This window comes from Salvelinus alpinus, chromosome 7 (genome assembly GCF_045679555.1).
Source record: "Salvelinus alpinus chromosome 7, SLU_Salpinus.1, whole genome shotgun sequence".
Taxonomy (NCBI): domain Eukaryota; kingdom Metazoa; phylum Chordata; class Actinopteri; order Salmoniformes; family Salmonidae; genus Salvelinus; species Salvelinus alpinus.
In genome coordinates this window covers 82,264,616-82,282,721 of record NC_092092.1, presented here as the reverse complement: position 1 = coordinate 82,282,721, position 18,106 = coordinate 82,264,616, and the positions used below count along the sequence as shown (strand labels likewise).

Here is an 18,106-nt window from a genome sequence, read left to right as displayed (position 1 = left end):
GAATAGAAATCCAAAATGGATGGTGTTAGGAGATAGATGGGAGGGGTTGAACGGAGCTGAAGGTTGGGACTAATAACAACAAGATAACTCATGTAAAACATACCGTGCCCGTGAAACGTATATAGGTTCAGAACTTTTGTGAAAGAGTACAGTTTGAAAGATATGGTAAATAGGAATCAAACCGGATGGACATCAGAAATAGATGGGAGAGGTTGAGTGTAGAGGAAGGACAGGAGAAAAATATAACAAAATATAACTCTTGTAAAATAGAGTGTGTCCATAAAATGTATATAGTATGTATAAGCTGGAAATACAGGCCTAAGTGTTGTTGTCCATTAGTTTACTCCAATTAGGGTAGGGTTAGAGGGTAATATATATATATATATATATATATATATATATATATATACTGTATATACATGTACTACTGTTCAAAATTTGGGGTCACTTAGAAATGTCCTTGTTTTTGAAAGAAAAGCTAATTTTGTGTCCATTAAAATAACATCAAATTGAACAGAAATACAGTGTAGACATTGTTGATGTTGTAAATGACTATTATAGCTGGAAACGGCTGATTTTTATGGAATATCTACATAGGTGTACAGAGACCCATTATCAGCAACCATCACTCCTATGTTCCAATGGCACGTTATGTTAGCTAATCCACGTTGTGTTAGCCTTATCATTTAAAAGGCTAATTCATTATTAGAAAACCCTTTTGCAATTATGTTAACACAGCTGAAAACTGTTGTCCTGATTAAAAAAGCAATAAAACTGGCCTTCTTTAGACTAGTTGAGAATCTGGAGCATCACCATTTGTGGGTTCAATTACAAGCTCAAAATTGCTAGAAACAAAGAACTTTCTTCTGAAACTCGTCAGTCTATTCTTGTTCTGAGAAATGAAGACTATTCCATGTGAGAAATTGCTAAGAAACTGAAGATCTCGTACAACGCTGTGTACTACTCCCTTCACAGAACAGCGCAAACTGGCCCTAACCAGAATAGAAAGAGGAGTGGGAGGCCCCAGTGCACAACTGAGCAAGAGGACCAGTTAATTAGAGTGTCTAGTTTGAGAAACAGACGCCTCACAAGTTCTCAACTGGCAGCTTCATTAAATAGTACCCACAAAACACCAGTCTCAACGTCAACAGTGAAGAGGCGACTCTGGGATGCTGGCCTGTGACACCTCCAAGCTGTGTAAGGGCTATTTGACCAAGAAGGAGACTGATGGAGTGCTGCATCAGACGCCCTGGCCTTCACAATCACCCGACCTCAAACCAATTGAGAGATGAATTAGACCGCAGAGTGAAGGAAAAGCAGCCAACAAGCGCTCAGCATATGTGTTAACTCCTTCAAGACTGTTGGAAAAGCATTCCAGGTGAAGCTGGTGGAGAGAACGCCAAGCATGTGCAATGCAGTCATCAAGGCAAAAGGTGGCTACTTTGAAGAATCTCAAATATAAAACGTATTGTGATTTGTTTACACTTTTTTGGTTACTACATGATTCCATGCGTGCTATTTCATAGTTTTGATGTCTTCACTATTATAGTACAATGTAGAAAATAGTAGAAATAAAGAAAAACAAATGAGTACAGACTACTGTAGGTGTTCTAAAACTTTTGACCGGTAGTGTCCTCGTGTACTGTACCTGTATTTATGTTTATTGACTGCTATTCAGAAAACCTCTTTCGAATGAAAAGGATGGATAGAAAATATAAAAACAGCAATATTTCCCCAAGATAAGATAAGATATGCAACTGAATTGAAATTGAAATTTAACTAGAAAAAAAAAAAAAGCTAAGATAGGAAAGATACAATGAATCTAAATAAATAAATTGAATCTAAATAAAACAAGGAAATAGAAAAGTAATAATATACATGACAGGAAATACAAAATAACGGAAATGACTGGGGAACATGATCGTTGCTATGTGCAGAACATTTGGCTGGTCATTTTCCAGGCATGAACAATTCAGGACATTTCAGCGGGGGAGGTCTTGGCACAGAAATGACTCATAAAAATGCAAATTGGTAATCAAGTCAGACATGGGTAGCAAGGATACTGTTAATGTTCACACAAAGCATACTTAATCTGATACACCCTGATAGACTCTTTACCATCTCACACTCCCGAAAAAAACATCCTCGTGTCACCGAGATGAGACAACCTTTCCAAAGCAACATTTTCATTGTAGTTGCTTATTTTAGAAGACTGTCTCTTTACTTTACGTGTGTGTTTAGTGCCCCCTCTGCATAGCAAATGTTGTGCTTTATCTCCTCTCAAAAAATATCTGAATTTGAATTCACAAGCAGGCCTCAGATAATCTGCAATATTCATCTTCCTCCACGACGTATTGAGTATTGTCTAGACTATAAATGGAGAATGCATGACATTATCCTACTTTCTGTTTTTAGGTCGACTTCATTAAGGTAAGTGAGAATATTGCGCTGCGATTGAATAGAACATCAATTAGACGATAAAAAGAACATTGGGTTCTGCATGAAGCACCTATTACCATAACACAGTTCCTTTTCTACTCAATAATCTACAATATTCCTAACATTTAACCTTTTTTTTTTCCTCTGGAAATTTGAGGAGTACGCTGTGTCTGCAATTTTCGTTATGGTTTATAGCAAAACTACACCTTGCTTATCACTTGATACACATAATAACATAAAGCCTTTTCAAAGAAAGCATGGTGGTTACATGGTGGCCTAAGGCTCTGTTCTGATTTAAGCGTGAAAACGTGGCCCATAAAGTCTAACTACAAAGAACAGCTCTACTAACACACAGCCTTATAGGTTCCACTAAATGCAGGTGAACAGCAGTGATATTGGGAAGGGGTGGTACTGTATGTAGCTAGTTATCTTATCATATATCTAGTTAGCTTTTGCCTATACAACTGCCCTGTCTTTTCTGGAATCTTCAATGACGGAATGTTAAAATGATTTATGCTAGCGGTAAATGCCACAAATTACGATCTTCTGGTTTTACAATTGGTGTAATTGTTTTTCCAACGAATAAGGATGAAAACAAATCATTCATAAAACATACAAACTATTGATCTTCATGTCAATCACACAAGCAGTGACAGTCACTCGATCCTGATAGAGAGAAGTGTGAGCTCACCTTGACAAGTTCATAATGTTGGATCCCATTGATCCCCACATCTGGGTCAAATGCAGAGGGCACGGGGTACCGGGTGTTGATGGCTGTGTTCTCTGGGATGGATATGTTTATTACGGTGGACTGGAAGAGTGGAGCGTTGTCATTGATGTCCTCAATCAGGAACCGGATCTTGACCAGACGGAAGATCTCGTCGGGCAGAACGGCAACCTCGATCTCGTAGAAGCAGCGCTTCTCGTTGAATACTCCCGAGCAGAGCTTCTCGCGGTCGATGCGATGAGCCGTGGTGAAGATCTCCCCAGTGTTGGCCTCTACCCTCACCAAAGGCATATCGCCCGTTTTGTAGACAGGCTTAAACTGCAGTGGAGAGGACAGCTTGAAGTCAGGGTCAAGGTTCAGATCCAAGTCCTTCCGCAGGTTCCCGATGCGGACATTCTCGGGCTGCTCCTCCCTCACCGTGTAGTCCTTCTCTTGGGCCAAGGACAGCATGACCAGGCAGGTGAGCAACACCACCAACACATGAGCCTGACCTACTATGTCCATAATCATAGAGGATGGGAGCTTTCCTTGTAAGGATGCAACTCTGTCAGAGAGAGACAGAGAGAGAGACAGAGACAGGCAGAGGGAGACAGGCAGAGGGAGACAGACAGAGGGAGACAGACAGAGGGAGACAGACAGAGGGAGACAGACAGAGGGAGACAGACAGAGAGAGAGAGAGAGACAGACCGAGAGAGAAACAGAGAGAGAGGGGAAGATAAATTACCTTGTTACTGCAGAAGTTACATGATACCCAGGTTACATCTGAAAATGGCACCTTATTCCCTGTATAGTGCACTACTTGTGACCAGAGGTCTATGATCAAACACAGTGCACTATATAAGAAACAGAGTTCTATTCCAGACTCAAATCCATATATTCTGACTGTGTAATTAGTATGATTCTCCCTAATGGAGAGGGTTGAACTTGACCTATCAACCTAACTAGCTCTGAGCCTGCATATCTCCAATGTCTTTGAGAGCAAATTAACAGCAGTTTTACACAATTAACCTTTGACGACACCTCTGGTTGAACACAAAGACATGAAAAGGTTATTAGTTCACATATTCCATCAATCCGTTACATTGAGGTAATCAACCAATTCATATTTTCCTCGCCGGAGGAGATCATCATTGGCGTAGTCAATAGACAACCTTGCATGAATGTTTGATGAGTTTAGCTGGCGTGAGGTAGTACGTTTGGCACATGAGTTGACCTTTGCGGTGTCATCAGGTTTACAAAGATATGTAGCTTGGGAATCAGTCAGATCATCACGAGCAGGAAACATGGGAAAACACTTAAGATTTGTCCCTGGTCAAAAGTACAACGTATGTGCACTGTATAGGCTCCCGAGCGGCGCAGCGGCCTCAGTGCTAGAGGCGTCACTACAGACCCTGGTTCGATCCCTTGCTGTATCACAACTGGCCGCTATTGGGAGTCCCGCAGGGCGGCGCACAATTGGCCCAGCATCGTCCGGGTTAGGGGAGGGTTTATGAAGAAGAATATGTTCTTTAACTGACATTCCTAGTTAAATAAAGGTTAAATAAATAAATCATAATATATATATATATATAGGGAAAAGTGTACCACTTAGGATGTGGACGACTTCCATCTTCCATGCTGAGAAATACATTGCTCATTAACGCACGGCCTCATTTACTGAGTATCTAAAAAAAACATAATAAACAATAACAGGAAAGATTACATGAATGCCCAGCCATATGAAAACACTATGTTCTGCATAATAATGTGAATTGACACATTACGAAAGCCACCATGTCTCACATTAGAATATTATAATCATACAATGTAATCATTAACATTAGATGATAGAGTTTTGTCTAACATGCTCCGTGTATTGTTATTAGATAGCAAATAAGGGCTCCGACTGATCTCTCTCTCTCTATCATTAAGCCCATGGTAAAATTAGTAAATTGTCAATAGTAAATCAACAGCCTATGGATTTCAGCACCATCTGACAGTATCAATATATCAGTGTTTTCTTATTTTATGCCAGTTTGCTTGATCGGTAGATCCACCAATTATATCAAAGCTTTGTGTGCTAAAACCTGGCTAGGGGGCAAAGGTCCCTGTTGCCAAAACCAAACTAGGCCATCCAAAGAGGGACCGTGGAGATATGAGGCAGTTGCTCTGCTTGTTATAACAAGAACAACTTTCAGGTTATTAGGATTAGAATTTATGCTAACACTATACTTTAAAATGTTATTTATTTAACTTGTATTTATCCAGGAAGTTCCAATTGAGGTCTCTTTTTACAAGGGAGACCTGGACCAAGGGGAGACTTAAAGTCTGCAGGTATAATGTTCATTGTGATGCAGTTGTGATGTATTGTAACACTTGTCATGAGGACCAGTCTTTGCAGCACCCTTCATTGCTGGCTCAGTAACACACAATAAAAATAAATAAAAAACTTTAGTATCAAGAAATATTCCAAAACTTTGGAACGTTTTCTCTACCACTCCATTAGGACAGGGATAGTAGTGATTTTTTATTAACGATCAACCCATTTCCAGGCTCCCTTGTCTGGTGAACATACTAGAATCATTGGTCAACAAACAGCTATGTTATTATCTATCTGTAAGCGGTGTTCTTAATGTGAACCAATCTGGATTCAGAACCAAAACACAGCACTACTACGGCTGCCATGCTTGTTGTGAATTATATTGCAAATGCCTTGTGCTGTCATGTTTGTAGACTGATACTGTAGACCATGTTATTATGCTGTCATGTTTGTAGACTTGACAAAAGCTTTTGATACTGTAGACCATGTTATTATGCTGTCATGTTTGTAGACTTGGCAAAAGCTTTTGATACTGTAGACCATGTTATTATGCTGTCATGTTTGTAGACTTGACAAAAGCTTTTGATACTGTAGACCATGTTATTATGCTGTCATGTTTGTAGACTTGGCAAAAGCTTTTGATACTGTAGACCATGTTATTATGCTGTCATGTTTGTAGACTTGGCAAAAGCTTTTGATACTGTAGACCATGTTATTATGCTGTCATGTTTGTAGACTTGACAAAAGCTTTTGATACTGTAGACCATGTTATTATGCTGTCATGTTTGTAGACTTGACAAAAGCTTTTGATACTGTAGACCATGTTATTATGCTGTCATGTTTGTAGACATGGCAAAAGCTTTTGCTCCTGTAGACCATGTTATTATGCTGTCATGTTTGTAGACTTGGCAAAAGCTTTTGATACTGTAGACCATGTTATTATGTTGAATAAGCTGTCCTGATAGGGTACTGTAGACCATGTTATTATGTTGAATAAGCTGTCCTGATAGGATACTGTAGACCATGTTATTATGTTGAATAAGCTGTCCTGATAGGGTACTGTAGACCATGTTATTATGTTGAATAAGCTGTCCTGATAGGGTACTGTAGACCATGTTATTATATTGAATAAGCTGTTCTCTATAGGGTAATATAGACCATGTTATTATGTTGAATAAGCTGTCCTGATAGGATACTGTAGACCATGTTATTATGTTGAATAAGCTGTCCTGATAGGGTACTGTAGACCATGTTATTATGTTGAATAAGCTGTCCTGATAGGGTACTGTAGACCATGTTATTATGTTGAATAAGCTGTCCTGATAGGGTACTGTAGACCATGTTATTATGTTGAATAAGCTGTCCTGATAGGATACTATAGACCATGTTATTATGTTGAATAAGCTGTCCTGATAGGATACTGTAGACCATGGTATTATGTTGAATAAGCTGTCCTGATAGGGTACTGTAGACCATGTTATTATATTGAATAAGCTGTACTGATAGGGTACTGTAGACCATGTTATTATATTGAATAAGCTGTTCTCTATAGGGTAATATAGACCATGTTATTATATTGAATAAGCTGTTCTCTATAGGGTAATATAGACCATGTTATTATATTGAATAAGCTGTTCTCTATAGGGTAATATAGACCATGTTATTATATTGAATAAGCTGTCCTGATTGGATACTGTAGACCATGTTATTATGTTGAATAAGCTGTCCTGATAGGGTACTGTAGACCATGTTATTATATTGAATAAGCTGTTCTCTATAGGGTAATATAGACCATGTTATTATATTGAATAGGCTGTCCTGATAGGATACTGTAGACCATGTTATTCGGTTGAATAAGCTGTCCTGATAGGATACTGTAGACCATGTTATTATATTGAATAAGCTGTCCTGATAGGGTACTGTAGACCATGGTATTCGGTTGAATAAGCTGTCCTGATAGGATACTGTAGACCATGTTATTCTGTTGAATAAGCTGTCCTGATAGGGTACTGTAGACCATGTTATTATGTTGAATAAGCTGTCCTGATAGGGTACTGTAGACCATGTTATTATGTTGAATAAGCTGTCCTGATAGGATACTATAGACCATGTTATTATGTTGAATAAGCTGTCCTGATAGGATACTGTAGACCATGGTATTATGTTGAATAAGCTGTCCTGATAGGGTACTGTAGACCATGTTATTATATTGAATAAGCTGTCCTGATAGGGTACTGTAGACCATGTTATTATATTGAATAAGCTGTCCTGATAGGGTACTGTAGACCATGGTATTCGGTTGAATAAGCTGTCCTGATAGGATACTGTTCTCTATAGGGTAATATACGTAGAGCATGTTGAAAAAGCTGTCCTCTCTGACAAAACTCAGGCCATCACGGTAGATGGATCAAATCGGAGTTCCTTGAGTTACATAAATGGGTGCCCCAAGGTTCAGTACTCGGCCCACTACTGTTTACAATCAATCTAAATTACATTGGTAAAGCTGAAAAAAAATATATATTGATTTGTATGCAGATGATAGAGTGTTGTATTCCATTGCTCCATCAGTGGACCAAGCCTTTTCACATTTGAAGTCTGATTTTCAACCACAGCAGAGATCACGATTGGATCTAAAGTTAGTGCCAAATGCAAACAAACCAAAATGCATGTTTTTTTTTTTCTAGGTCCCATCATTCCAGATGTAAAGGCATTTGTAATGACTAGTTTGAACGGTACACAAATTGAGCGAGTTCCTTTCTAAAAAGATGTTGGTATCTGGTTTGATGACAAACTGTCATTTAAAAAACATTTCCCTGAGCTGGTTATGAAGTTGAAGTTCATGTTTCGTTTCTTTTACAGAAACAAAGCTAAACGTCTGACTTTAGTTAATAGGAAGCATATTGTCCAGGACACTTTAAAATTATTTTTAAATTTTCGCCTAAAATGACATATCCAAATGTAGCTCAGGAGCTGAAGCAATGATATGCATATTCTTGATTCCATTTGAAAGGAAACACTTTGAAGTTTGTGGAAATGTGAAATGAATGTAGGAGAATATGACACATTAGATCTGGTAAAAGATAATACCAAAAAAAAAAAAAAATTGTATATTTTTTTAACCATCATCTTTCAAATGCAAGATAAAGGCCAAAATGTATTATTCCAGCCCAGTCGCAATTATGATTTTGGCCACTAGATGGCAGCAGTGTATGTGCAAAGTTTTAGACTGATCCAATGAACCATTGCTTTTCTGTTCAAAATGTTGTGTCAAGACTGCCCAAAAGTGCCTAATTGGTTTATTAATAACTTTTCAAGTTCATAACTGTGCACTCTCCTCAAACAATAGCATGGTATTATTTCACTGTAATAGCTACTGTAAATTGGAAAGTGCAGTTAGATTAACAAGAATTTAAGCTTTCTGCCAATATCAGATATGTCTGTGTCCTGGGAAAATGTCTTGTTACTTACAACCTCATGCTAATTGCATTAGCATTAGCTCAACCGTCCCGCGGGTGGGACACCGATCTCTAGAGATCCTTAAGAGGTCCTGATAGGACCATTATAGATTATGGAGGTATTATCTATATGCATGCAGCAGCAACTACACTTAAAACACTAGATGCAGTTTTCCATTGTGCCCTTAGGTTTTCTACTAGTGACAGTTATAGAACTCACCATTGTGCCCTTAGGTTTATTACTGGTGATGGTTCTAGAACTCAGCATTGTGCCCTTAGGTTTATTACTGTTGATGGTTCTAGAACTCACCATTGGGCTCTTAGGTTTATTACTGGTGATGGTTCTAGAACTCACCATTGTGCCCTTAGGTTTATTACTGGTGACGGTTCTAGAACTCACCATTGGGCCCTTAGGTTTATTACTGGTGATGGTTCTAGAACTCACCATTGTCCCCTTAGGTTTATTACTGGTGACGGTTATAGAACTCACCATTGTGCCCTTAGGTTTATTACTGGTGATGGTTCTAGAACTCAGCATTGTGCCCTTAGGTTTTCTACTAGTGACAGTTATAAAACTCACCATTGTGCCCTTAGGTTTATTACTGGTGATGGTTCTAGAACTCAGCATTGTGCCCTTAGGTTTATTACTGGTGATGGTTCTAGAACTCAGCATTTGGGCTCTTAGGTTTATTACAGGTGACGGTTCTAGAACTCAGCATTGTGCCCTTAGGTTTATTACTGGTGACGGTTCTAGAACTCACCATTGTGCCCTTAGGTTTATTACTGGGGATGGTTCTAGAACTCACCATTGTGCCCTTAGGTTTATTACTGGTGATGGTTCTAGAACTCAGCATTGTGCCCTTAGGTTTATTACTGGTGATGGTTCTAGAACTCAGCATTGGGGTCTTAGGTTTATTACAGGTGACGGTTCTAGAACTCAGCATTGTGCCCTTAGGTTTATTACTGGTGACGGTTCTAGAACTCACCATTGTGCCCTTAGGTTTATTACTGGTGATGGTTCTAGAACTCAGCATTGTGCCCTTAGGTTTATTACTGGTGATGGTTCTAGAACTCACCATTGTGCTCTTAGGTTTATTACTGGTGATGGTTCTAGAACTCAGCATTGTGCCCTTAGGTTTATTACTGGTGATGGTTCTAGAACTCACCATTGGGCCCTTAGGTTTATTACTGGTGATGGTTCTAGAACTCAGCATTGTGCCCTTAGGTTTATTACTGGTGATGGTTCTAGAACTCAGCATTGGGCTCTTAGGTTTATTACTGGTGATGGTTCTAGAACTCACCATTGGGCCCTTAGGTTTATTACTGGTGATGGTTCTAGAACTCACCATTGTGCCCTTAGGTTTTCTACTAGTGACAGTTATAAAACTCACCATTGTGCCCTTAGGTTTATTACTGGTGATGGTTCTAGAACTCAGCATTGTGCCCTTAGGTTTATTACTGGTGATGGTTCTAGAACTCAGCATTGGGCTCTTAGGTTTATTACAGGTGACGGTTCTAGAACTCAGCATTGTGCCCTTAGGTTTATTACTGGTGACGGTTCTAGAACTCACCATTGTGCCCTTAGGTTTATTACTGGGGATGGTTCTAGAACTCACCATTGTGCCCTTAGGTTTATTACTGGTGATGGTTCTAGAACTCAGCATTGTGCCCTTAGGTTTATTACTGGTGATGGTTCTAGAACTCAGCATTGGGGTCTTAGGTTTATTACAGGTGACGGTTCTAGAACTCAGCATTGTGCCCTTAGGTTTATTACTGGTGACGGTTCTAGAACTCACCATTGTGCCCTTAGGTTTATTACTGGTGATGGTTCTAGAACTCAGCATTGTGCCCTTAGGTTTATTACTGGTGACGGTTCTAGAACTCACCATTGTGCCCTTAGGTTTATTACTGGTGATGGTTCTAGAACTCACCATTGTGCCCTTAGGTTTATTACTGCTGATGGTTCTAGAACTCACCATTGGGCCCTTAGGTTTATTACTGGTGATGGTTCTAGAACTCACCATTGGGCTCTTAGGTTTATTACTGGTGATGGTTCTAGAACTCAGCATTGTGCCCTTAGGTTTATTACTGGTGATGGTTCTAGAACTCAGCATTGGGCCCTTAGGTTTATTACTGGTGATGGTTCTAGAACTCAGCATTGTGCCCTTAGGTTTATTACTGGTGATGGTTCTAGAACTCAGCATTGTGCCCTTAGGTTTATTACTGGTGATGGTTCTATAACTCAGCATTGGGCTCTTAGGTTTATTACAGGTGACGGTTCTAGAACTCAGCATTGTGCCCTTAGGTTTATTACTGGTGACGGTTCTAGAACTCACCATTGTGCCCTTAGGTTTATTACTGGGGATGGTTCTAGAACTCACCATTGTGCCCTTAGGTTTATTACTGGTGATGGTTCTAGAACTCAGCATTGTGCCCTTAGGTTTATTACTGGTGATGGTTCTAGAACTCAGCATTGGGGTCTTAGGTTTATTACAGGTGACGGTTCTAGAACTCAGCATTGTGCCCTTAGGTTTATTACTGGTGACGGTTCTAGAACTCACCATTGTGCCCTTAGGTTTATTACTGGTGATGGTTCTAGAACTCAGCATTGTGCCCTTAGGTTTATTACTGGTGACGGTTCTAGAACTCACCATTGGGCCCTTAGGTTTATTACTGGTGATGGTTCTAGAACTCACCATTGGGCTCTTAGGTTTATTACTGGTGATGGTTCTAGAACTCAGCATTGTGCCCTTAGGTTTATTACTGGTGATGGTTCTAGAACTCAGCATTGGGCCCTTAGGTTTATTACTGGTGATGGTTCTAGAACTCAGCATTGTGCCCTTAGGTTTATTACTGGTGATGGTTCTAGAACTCACCATTGGGCTCTTAGGTTTATTACTGGTGATGGTTCTAGAACTCAGCATTGTGCCCTTAGGTTTATTACTGGTGATGGTTATAGAACTCACCATTGGGCCCTTAGGTTTATTACTGGTGACGGTTATAGAACTCACCATTGTGCCCTTAGGTTTATTACTGGTGATGGTTCTAGAACTCAGCATTGTGCCCTTAGGTTTATTACTGGTGATGGTTCTAGAACTCAGCATTGTGCCCTTAGGTTTATTACTGGTGACGGTTGTAGAACTCACCATTGTGCCCTTAGGTTTATTACTGGTGATGGTTCTAGAACTCAGCATCGTGCCCTTAGGTTTATTACTGGTGATGGTTCTAGAACTCAGCATTGGGCTCTTAGGTTTATTACAGGTGACGGTTCTAGAACTCAGCATTGTGCCCTTAGGTTTATTACTGGTGATGGTTCTAGAACTCACCATTGGGCCCTTAGGTTTATTACTGGTGACGGTTATAGAACTCACCATTGTGCCCTTAGGTTTATTACTGGTGATGGTTCTAGAACTCAGCATTGTGCCCTTAGGTTTATTACTGGTGATGGTTCTAGAACTCAGCATTGTGCCCTTAGGTTTATTACTGGTGACGGTTGTAGAACTCACCATTGTGCCCTTAGGTTTATTACTGGTGATGGTTCTAGAACTCAGCATTGTGCCCTTAGGTTTATTACTGGTGATGGTTCTAGAACTCACCATTGGGCCCTTAGGTTTATTACTGGTGACGGTTATAGAACTCACCATTGTGCCCTTAGGTTTATTACTGGTGATGGTTCTAGAACTCAGCATTGTGCCCTTAGGTTTATTACTGGTGATGGTTCTAGAACTCAGCATTGTGCCCTTAGGTTTATTACTGGTGATGGTTCTAGAACTCAGCATTGTGCCCTTAGGTTTATTACTGGTGATGGTTCTAGAACTCACCATTGGGCCCTTAGGTTTATTACTGGTGATGGTTCTAGAACTCAGCATTGTGCCCTTAGGTTTATTACTGGTGATGGTTCTAGAACTCAGCATTGGGCCCTTAGGTTTATTACTGGTGATGGTTCTAGAACTCAGCATTGTGCCCTTAGGTTTATTACTGGTGATGGTTCTAGAACTCAGCATTGTGCCCTTAGGTTTATTACTGGTGATGGTTCTAGAACTCACCATTGTGCCCTTAGGTTTATTACTAGTGATGGTTCTAGAACTCAGCATTGTGCCCTTAGGTTTATTACTGGTGATGGTTCTAGAACTCACCATTGTGCCCTTAGGTTTATTACTAGTGATGGTTCTAGAACTCAGCATTGTGCCCTTAGGTTTATTACTGGTGATGGTTCTAGAACTCAGCATTGTGCCCTTAGGTTTATTACTGGTGATGGTTCTAGAACTCACCATTGTGCCCTTAGGTTTATTACTAGTGATGGTTCTAGAACTCAGCATTGTGCCCTTAGGTTTATTACTGGTGATGGTTCTAGAACTCAGCATTGTGCCCTTAGGTTTATTACTGGTGATGGTTCTAGAACTCACCATTGGGCTCTTAGTTTTATTACTGGTGATGGTTCTAGAACTCACCATTGTGTTTTGTATCAAAAAGTGGGTTGGACCTCTTTGTATGTAAGGAGAGAGCAGTATTTTCTTCTATCTACAAAGCACTCATGCAGAAACTTCCTGTGTATCTATCATCATTAATTCAATTTAGACTTAGAAATTACCAAACCCAGTCTCAGGCTTGGATAACACTGGGGGCCCCTTCGGTCTCCACAGAGTTGGGTAAAGCAGCTTTTTGTTTTTTGGCCCCCTTCATGTGGAACAACTTCCAGAGCTCTCTGAAATGAGATGTTCTGCTCCCCCTTAGTCAGTTCAGAGTGATGATCAGAGACCAGTAAGTTGATAAATGTGTCTGTTATTCTTAATATGTTTTGTCATTGTGTATATTGTATGTGTTTGATTCATTTTTGCAGGGCTCATCTGTAAAAGAGAGCGTAGTCTCAATACGACTTCCGGAAAATTCATGACCCCTTTTTAATATCAAACCTGGACATCTTAAATAAATAATACATAATCCCACACAGCTGTACTACACTGGGGTTAAATGTGGATGTCTGGGGAACTGTCTTCAATAACGGTTAGCTTTTCAAAGTTATTTTGAATAAATCCCAACAATTTACATCCAATCACGAACATATGAATGTGTTATTCATGTCCCACTGCATTCCAGGCCTACCCATCTGATCTCTGAGCATTTACAATAATCTTTATAGGAGATTTAGACAGCCACAACACATTGGTTAGGAGGTAATAAAGAGAGTATCAATCAGCCTTTCATTTCCCCTCCCAGCGCCGTTATTTAATATCCATCACAGAGATTATGCACAGCTGTGTTGAGAAGCGTTCCGTGAACGCCTTATGAAAACGCTACATAAGGACAGAGCTAGTATACTGTCGTGAGAAGAGATCTACAACTACTGTATTAAAACTTTACAATAGAGACATTTTACAATTGAGATGGTGGTTACATCCAAATGCCATAATAGCATCTCAAAAGTAGAAAAAAAATGTATTAAATCTTTTTTTTAAATATATTTTAATTTAACTTGTTTGAAATCAGCCAGAATGGCTACATGTTTTATTGTTGCATCCTATGATCTTATTTGAAAATGTTTCAACCAGAGGACCTTCTAACTCTCCTCCTATTGTCTAGCCTAGAGGTTAGAGACTACAAGGTGAATCATTCTGTCGTTGTGCCCTTGAGCAAGGCACTTAACCCCAATTGCTCCTGGAAGTTTCTCTGGATAAGACTAAAATGTCAAATGTAAATCTTCCTGATGAAGAACTCAGGTGAGACTCATTATAGGGTTAGGTTTAGACTCATTATAAGGCTTTAGGGTGAGACTCATTATAGGGCTTTAGGGTGAGACTCATTATAGGGTTAGGTTTAGACTCATTATAGGGCTTTAGGGTGAAACTCATTATAGGGCTTTAGGGTGAGACTCATTATAGGGTTAGGTTTAGACTCATTATAGGGCTTTAGGGTGAAACTCATTATAGGGTTAGGTTTAGACTCATTATAGGGCTTTAGGGTGAAACTCATTATAGGGCTTTAGGGTGAGACTCATTATAGGGTTAGGTTTAGACTCATTATAGGGCTTTAGGGTGAGACTCATTATAGGGTTAGGTTTAGACTCATTATAGGGCTTTAGGGTGAAACTCATTATAGGGCTTTAGGGTGAGACTCATTATAGGGTTAGGTTTAGACTCATTATAGGGCTTTAGGGTGAAACTCATTATAGGGCTTTAGGGTGAGACTCATTATAGGGTTAGGTTTAGACTCATTATAGGGCTTTAGGGTGAAACTCATTAAAGGGTTAGGTTTAGACTCATTATAAGGCTTTTGGGTGAAGCTCATTATAGGGTTAGGTTTAGACTCATTATAGGGCTTTAGGGTGAGACTCATTATAGGGTTAGGTTTAGACTCATTATAAGGCTTTAGGGTGAGACTCATTTTAGGGCTTTAGGGTGAGACTCATTATAGGGTTAGGTTTAGACTCATTATAAGGCTTTAGGGTGAGACTCATTATAGGGCTCATTATAGGGCTTTAGGGTGAGACTCATTATAGGGTTAGGTTTAGACTCATTATAGGGCTTTAGGGTGAAACTCATTATAGGGTTAGGTTTAGACTCATTATAGGGCTTTAGGGTGAGACTTATTATAAGGTTTAGACTCAATATAGGGTTAGGTTTAGACTTATTATAGGGCTTTAGGGTGAGACTCATTATAAGGTTAGGTTTAGACTCATTATAAGGTTTAGACTCATTATAGGGTTAGGTTTAGACTCATTATAGGGCTTTAGGGTGAGACTCATTATAAGGTTAGGTTTAGACTCATTATAGGGTTAGGTTTAGACTCATTATAGGGCTTTAGGGTGAGACTCATTATAAGGTTAGGTTTAGACTCATTATAGGGCTTTAGGGTGAGACTCATTATAAGGTTAGGTTTAGACTCATTATAGGGTTAGGTTTAGACTCATTCTAGGGTTAGGTTTAGACTCATTAGAAGCCTGTTGGGTTAGAAAACATGGCTGACGGGATCTACATGACAGACATCCATTTGATGGTGACTCTCTGCAGTCGGGATCCCAATAAAACAGTGTTGTGATGTCATATGAATGAAACACTGCATGGCGGTTGTGATTTGTTTGACTTTGAAGTTGGCACCTTTCCTAGAGAGAAAGAAGGGTTCATTACTATTCACTATGCCACGTGTGAAGAGGAGTCCAAGGCTGAACCGAGCCATGGATAATGTTAAACACTCTCTTCAAAACTATACATTGGATCTAATGGGATTGACCAATGAGCTTCAATTTTTACAATTGCAAAACATGTACAGTTTGGCAATGAAGAATAGGGAAAATAATGTAGAGATTTTTTTTGGGACGTTTCAATGTCAATCAAGCAGAACATCTTTCCATGCAAACATTTCACTAGATTCCAGAAAAAGTTATTTTGAGGCGTAGACAAGAGGTTTAATACAGCAGACAACTCTGCTTCTCTCCTCTCTCTGGAGACAGAGCTGAGCAAGGGGGGGTGGGGGCAGACAGCTCCTGGATCACTTTACATGGCAATATGATGGACAGGCCAGTCGGGCAGGGTAGTATTATCAGACTGACCTGTGGAAGAGCAGAGGGGGGGAAACACCTTCACCTTCCCAAAGAATCTATTGATCTGGCATCTTAAACGGAAGTTTGATGGAGTGACTCCAGAAATGGAGTAGCAGCAGCAAACTTCTCTATACAAAAACCTGTGATGTGGGTGTCCATGGATATACAGTACCAGTCAAAAGTTTGGACACACCTCACTGCAGGGTTTTTCTTACATTTTTACTATTTTGTAGAAAATGCCAATAGTGTGCAAAGCTCTCATCAAGGGAAATGGTGGCTAATTTGAAGAATCTCAAATATAAAATATATTTTGATTTGTTTAACACTTTTTTTTTTGGTCTCTACATGATTCCATGTGTTATTTCAGTTTTCATGTCTTCACTATGATTCTACAATGTAGAAAATAGTAAAAATAAAGAAAAACCCTGCAACGAGGTGTGTCCAAACTTTTGACTGGTACTGTACATTAAGAGATATTTCTTAATGCATTGCAAAATGGACTTGCAAAGGGACACAATCTTGGTAACTCCAGGCTCTATCTCTCCTGGTTTCATTGATCGTCGACAGACTGGCATACGGACAGGTTTATTGTCAAGATCTATTCAGTCTCCCTTTAAAAGATCTACAGCCTTGAAGTTTCCTTATCTAGTTGTCACAAGAGGAATAATGGTAGATTTCTCTTGACTGAGTAATGACTTTGGTCTTCACAGCTGGGGCAGATGAAATTCCAAATGCCAAAGGGGTTCCTGCTGATAAGAATGAACCATTGTAAAATAGCTAAATCATATTTACTCTTCGGTATTTGTGTTCAGCTAAGACAAATGTCCATATGTCTTAATTCTTCAGTCAGATTTGTGAAAAATCTAATTTAGGACCCAGTGTACAGTGAATGCTTCAATCATATATCAATCCCAAGGGAAAATAAATCAAACATTTCAAATTTCCTTCGCATTATTTTCTATTTATAAATGTCAACACGATGAGATAATAATCAAAATAATGTATGTTTAATATAAGAAAGAAGACTTCAAGATATTCCATACAGCATTAACAAATCACCAACACAGATGTGATAACGTCACATAAATTGGCATGAAAATCCTTCACATTTTGTCACGTCAGTTAATCTGATATTACTGTAAATCCCTCTAGAGGGCAGTAAAGGGACGTGTTAGTTAACTACACATGGAATACTACCAGAGCCAATATAAAGATCACTATCATTTGACCCTCTCATGCTACAGTAAAATAAGGAATATTTAGCTAACATTTGCTTTATTCAAACGTTTGATTGGATAGTCAAATAACTCTTGGTAGCTATCAAGAGTAGTGAATAGTATTAGTTCAATATATATATATTTTTTTTTCGTTTGCTTGCTGTGCCCTTTCCTAGAATTCTCGAGAAACCATTTGTTTGGTAACCAGTATTTTTTACATCTATGCATTTGGGAAAAAAAATGTTCAGTGCTGCAGGATTAAATAAAACATGTTTGTTGTGTTAGCCAAATAGTCGATGAAGACTATACTGTTAAATAAATATATTACACACCAATTGATACCATAATTGTTCATCTGTTTTGACGGTGGCCATGCTCTATGATACAGACATTACATTACGAAAGGTGCAAATTATACCGTATCGTTCTGAA

At 39.2% G+C, this 18,106-nt stretch overlaps 1 protein-coding gene across 2 annotated transcripts in view; it reads right to left on the bottom strand.

The window, feature by feature from the left end:
* The window catches only part of LOC139581769 (protocadherin-11 X-linked-like), a 387,159-nt gene that overhangs the window by 365,116 nt on the left and 3,937 nt on the right, over positions 1 to 18,106 (bottom strand). For both annotated transcript variants that reach the window (XM_071411915.1, XM_071411916.1), the window contains exon 2: positions 3,131 to 3,710. In XM_071411915.1, the coding sequence (XP_071268016.1) occupies positions 3,131 to 3,676 (546 nt within the window). In that variant the 5' untranslated portion in view covers positions 3,677 to 3,710. The remainder of the gene's footprint in view (positions 1 to 3,130; positions 3,711 to 18,106) is intronic.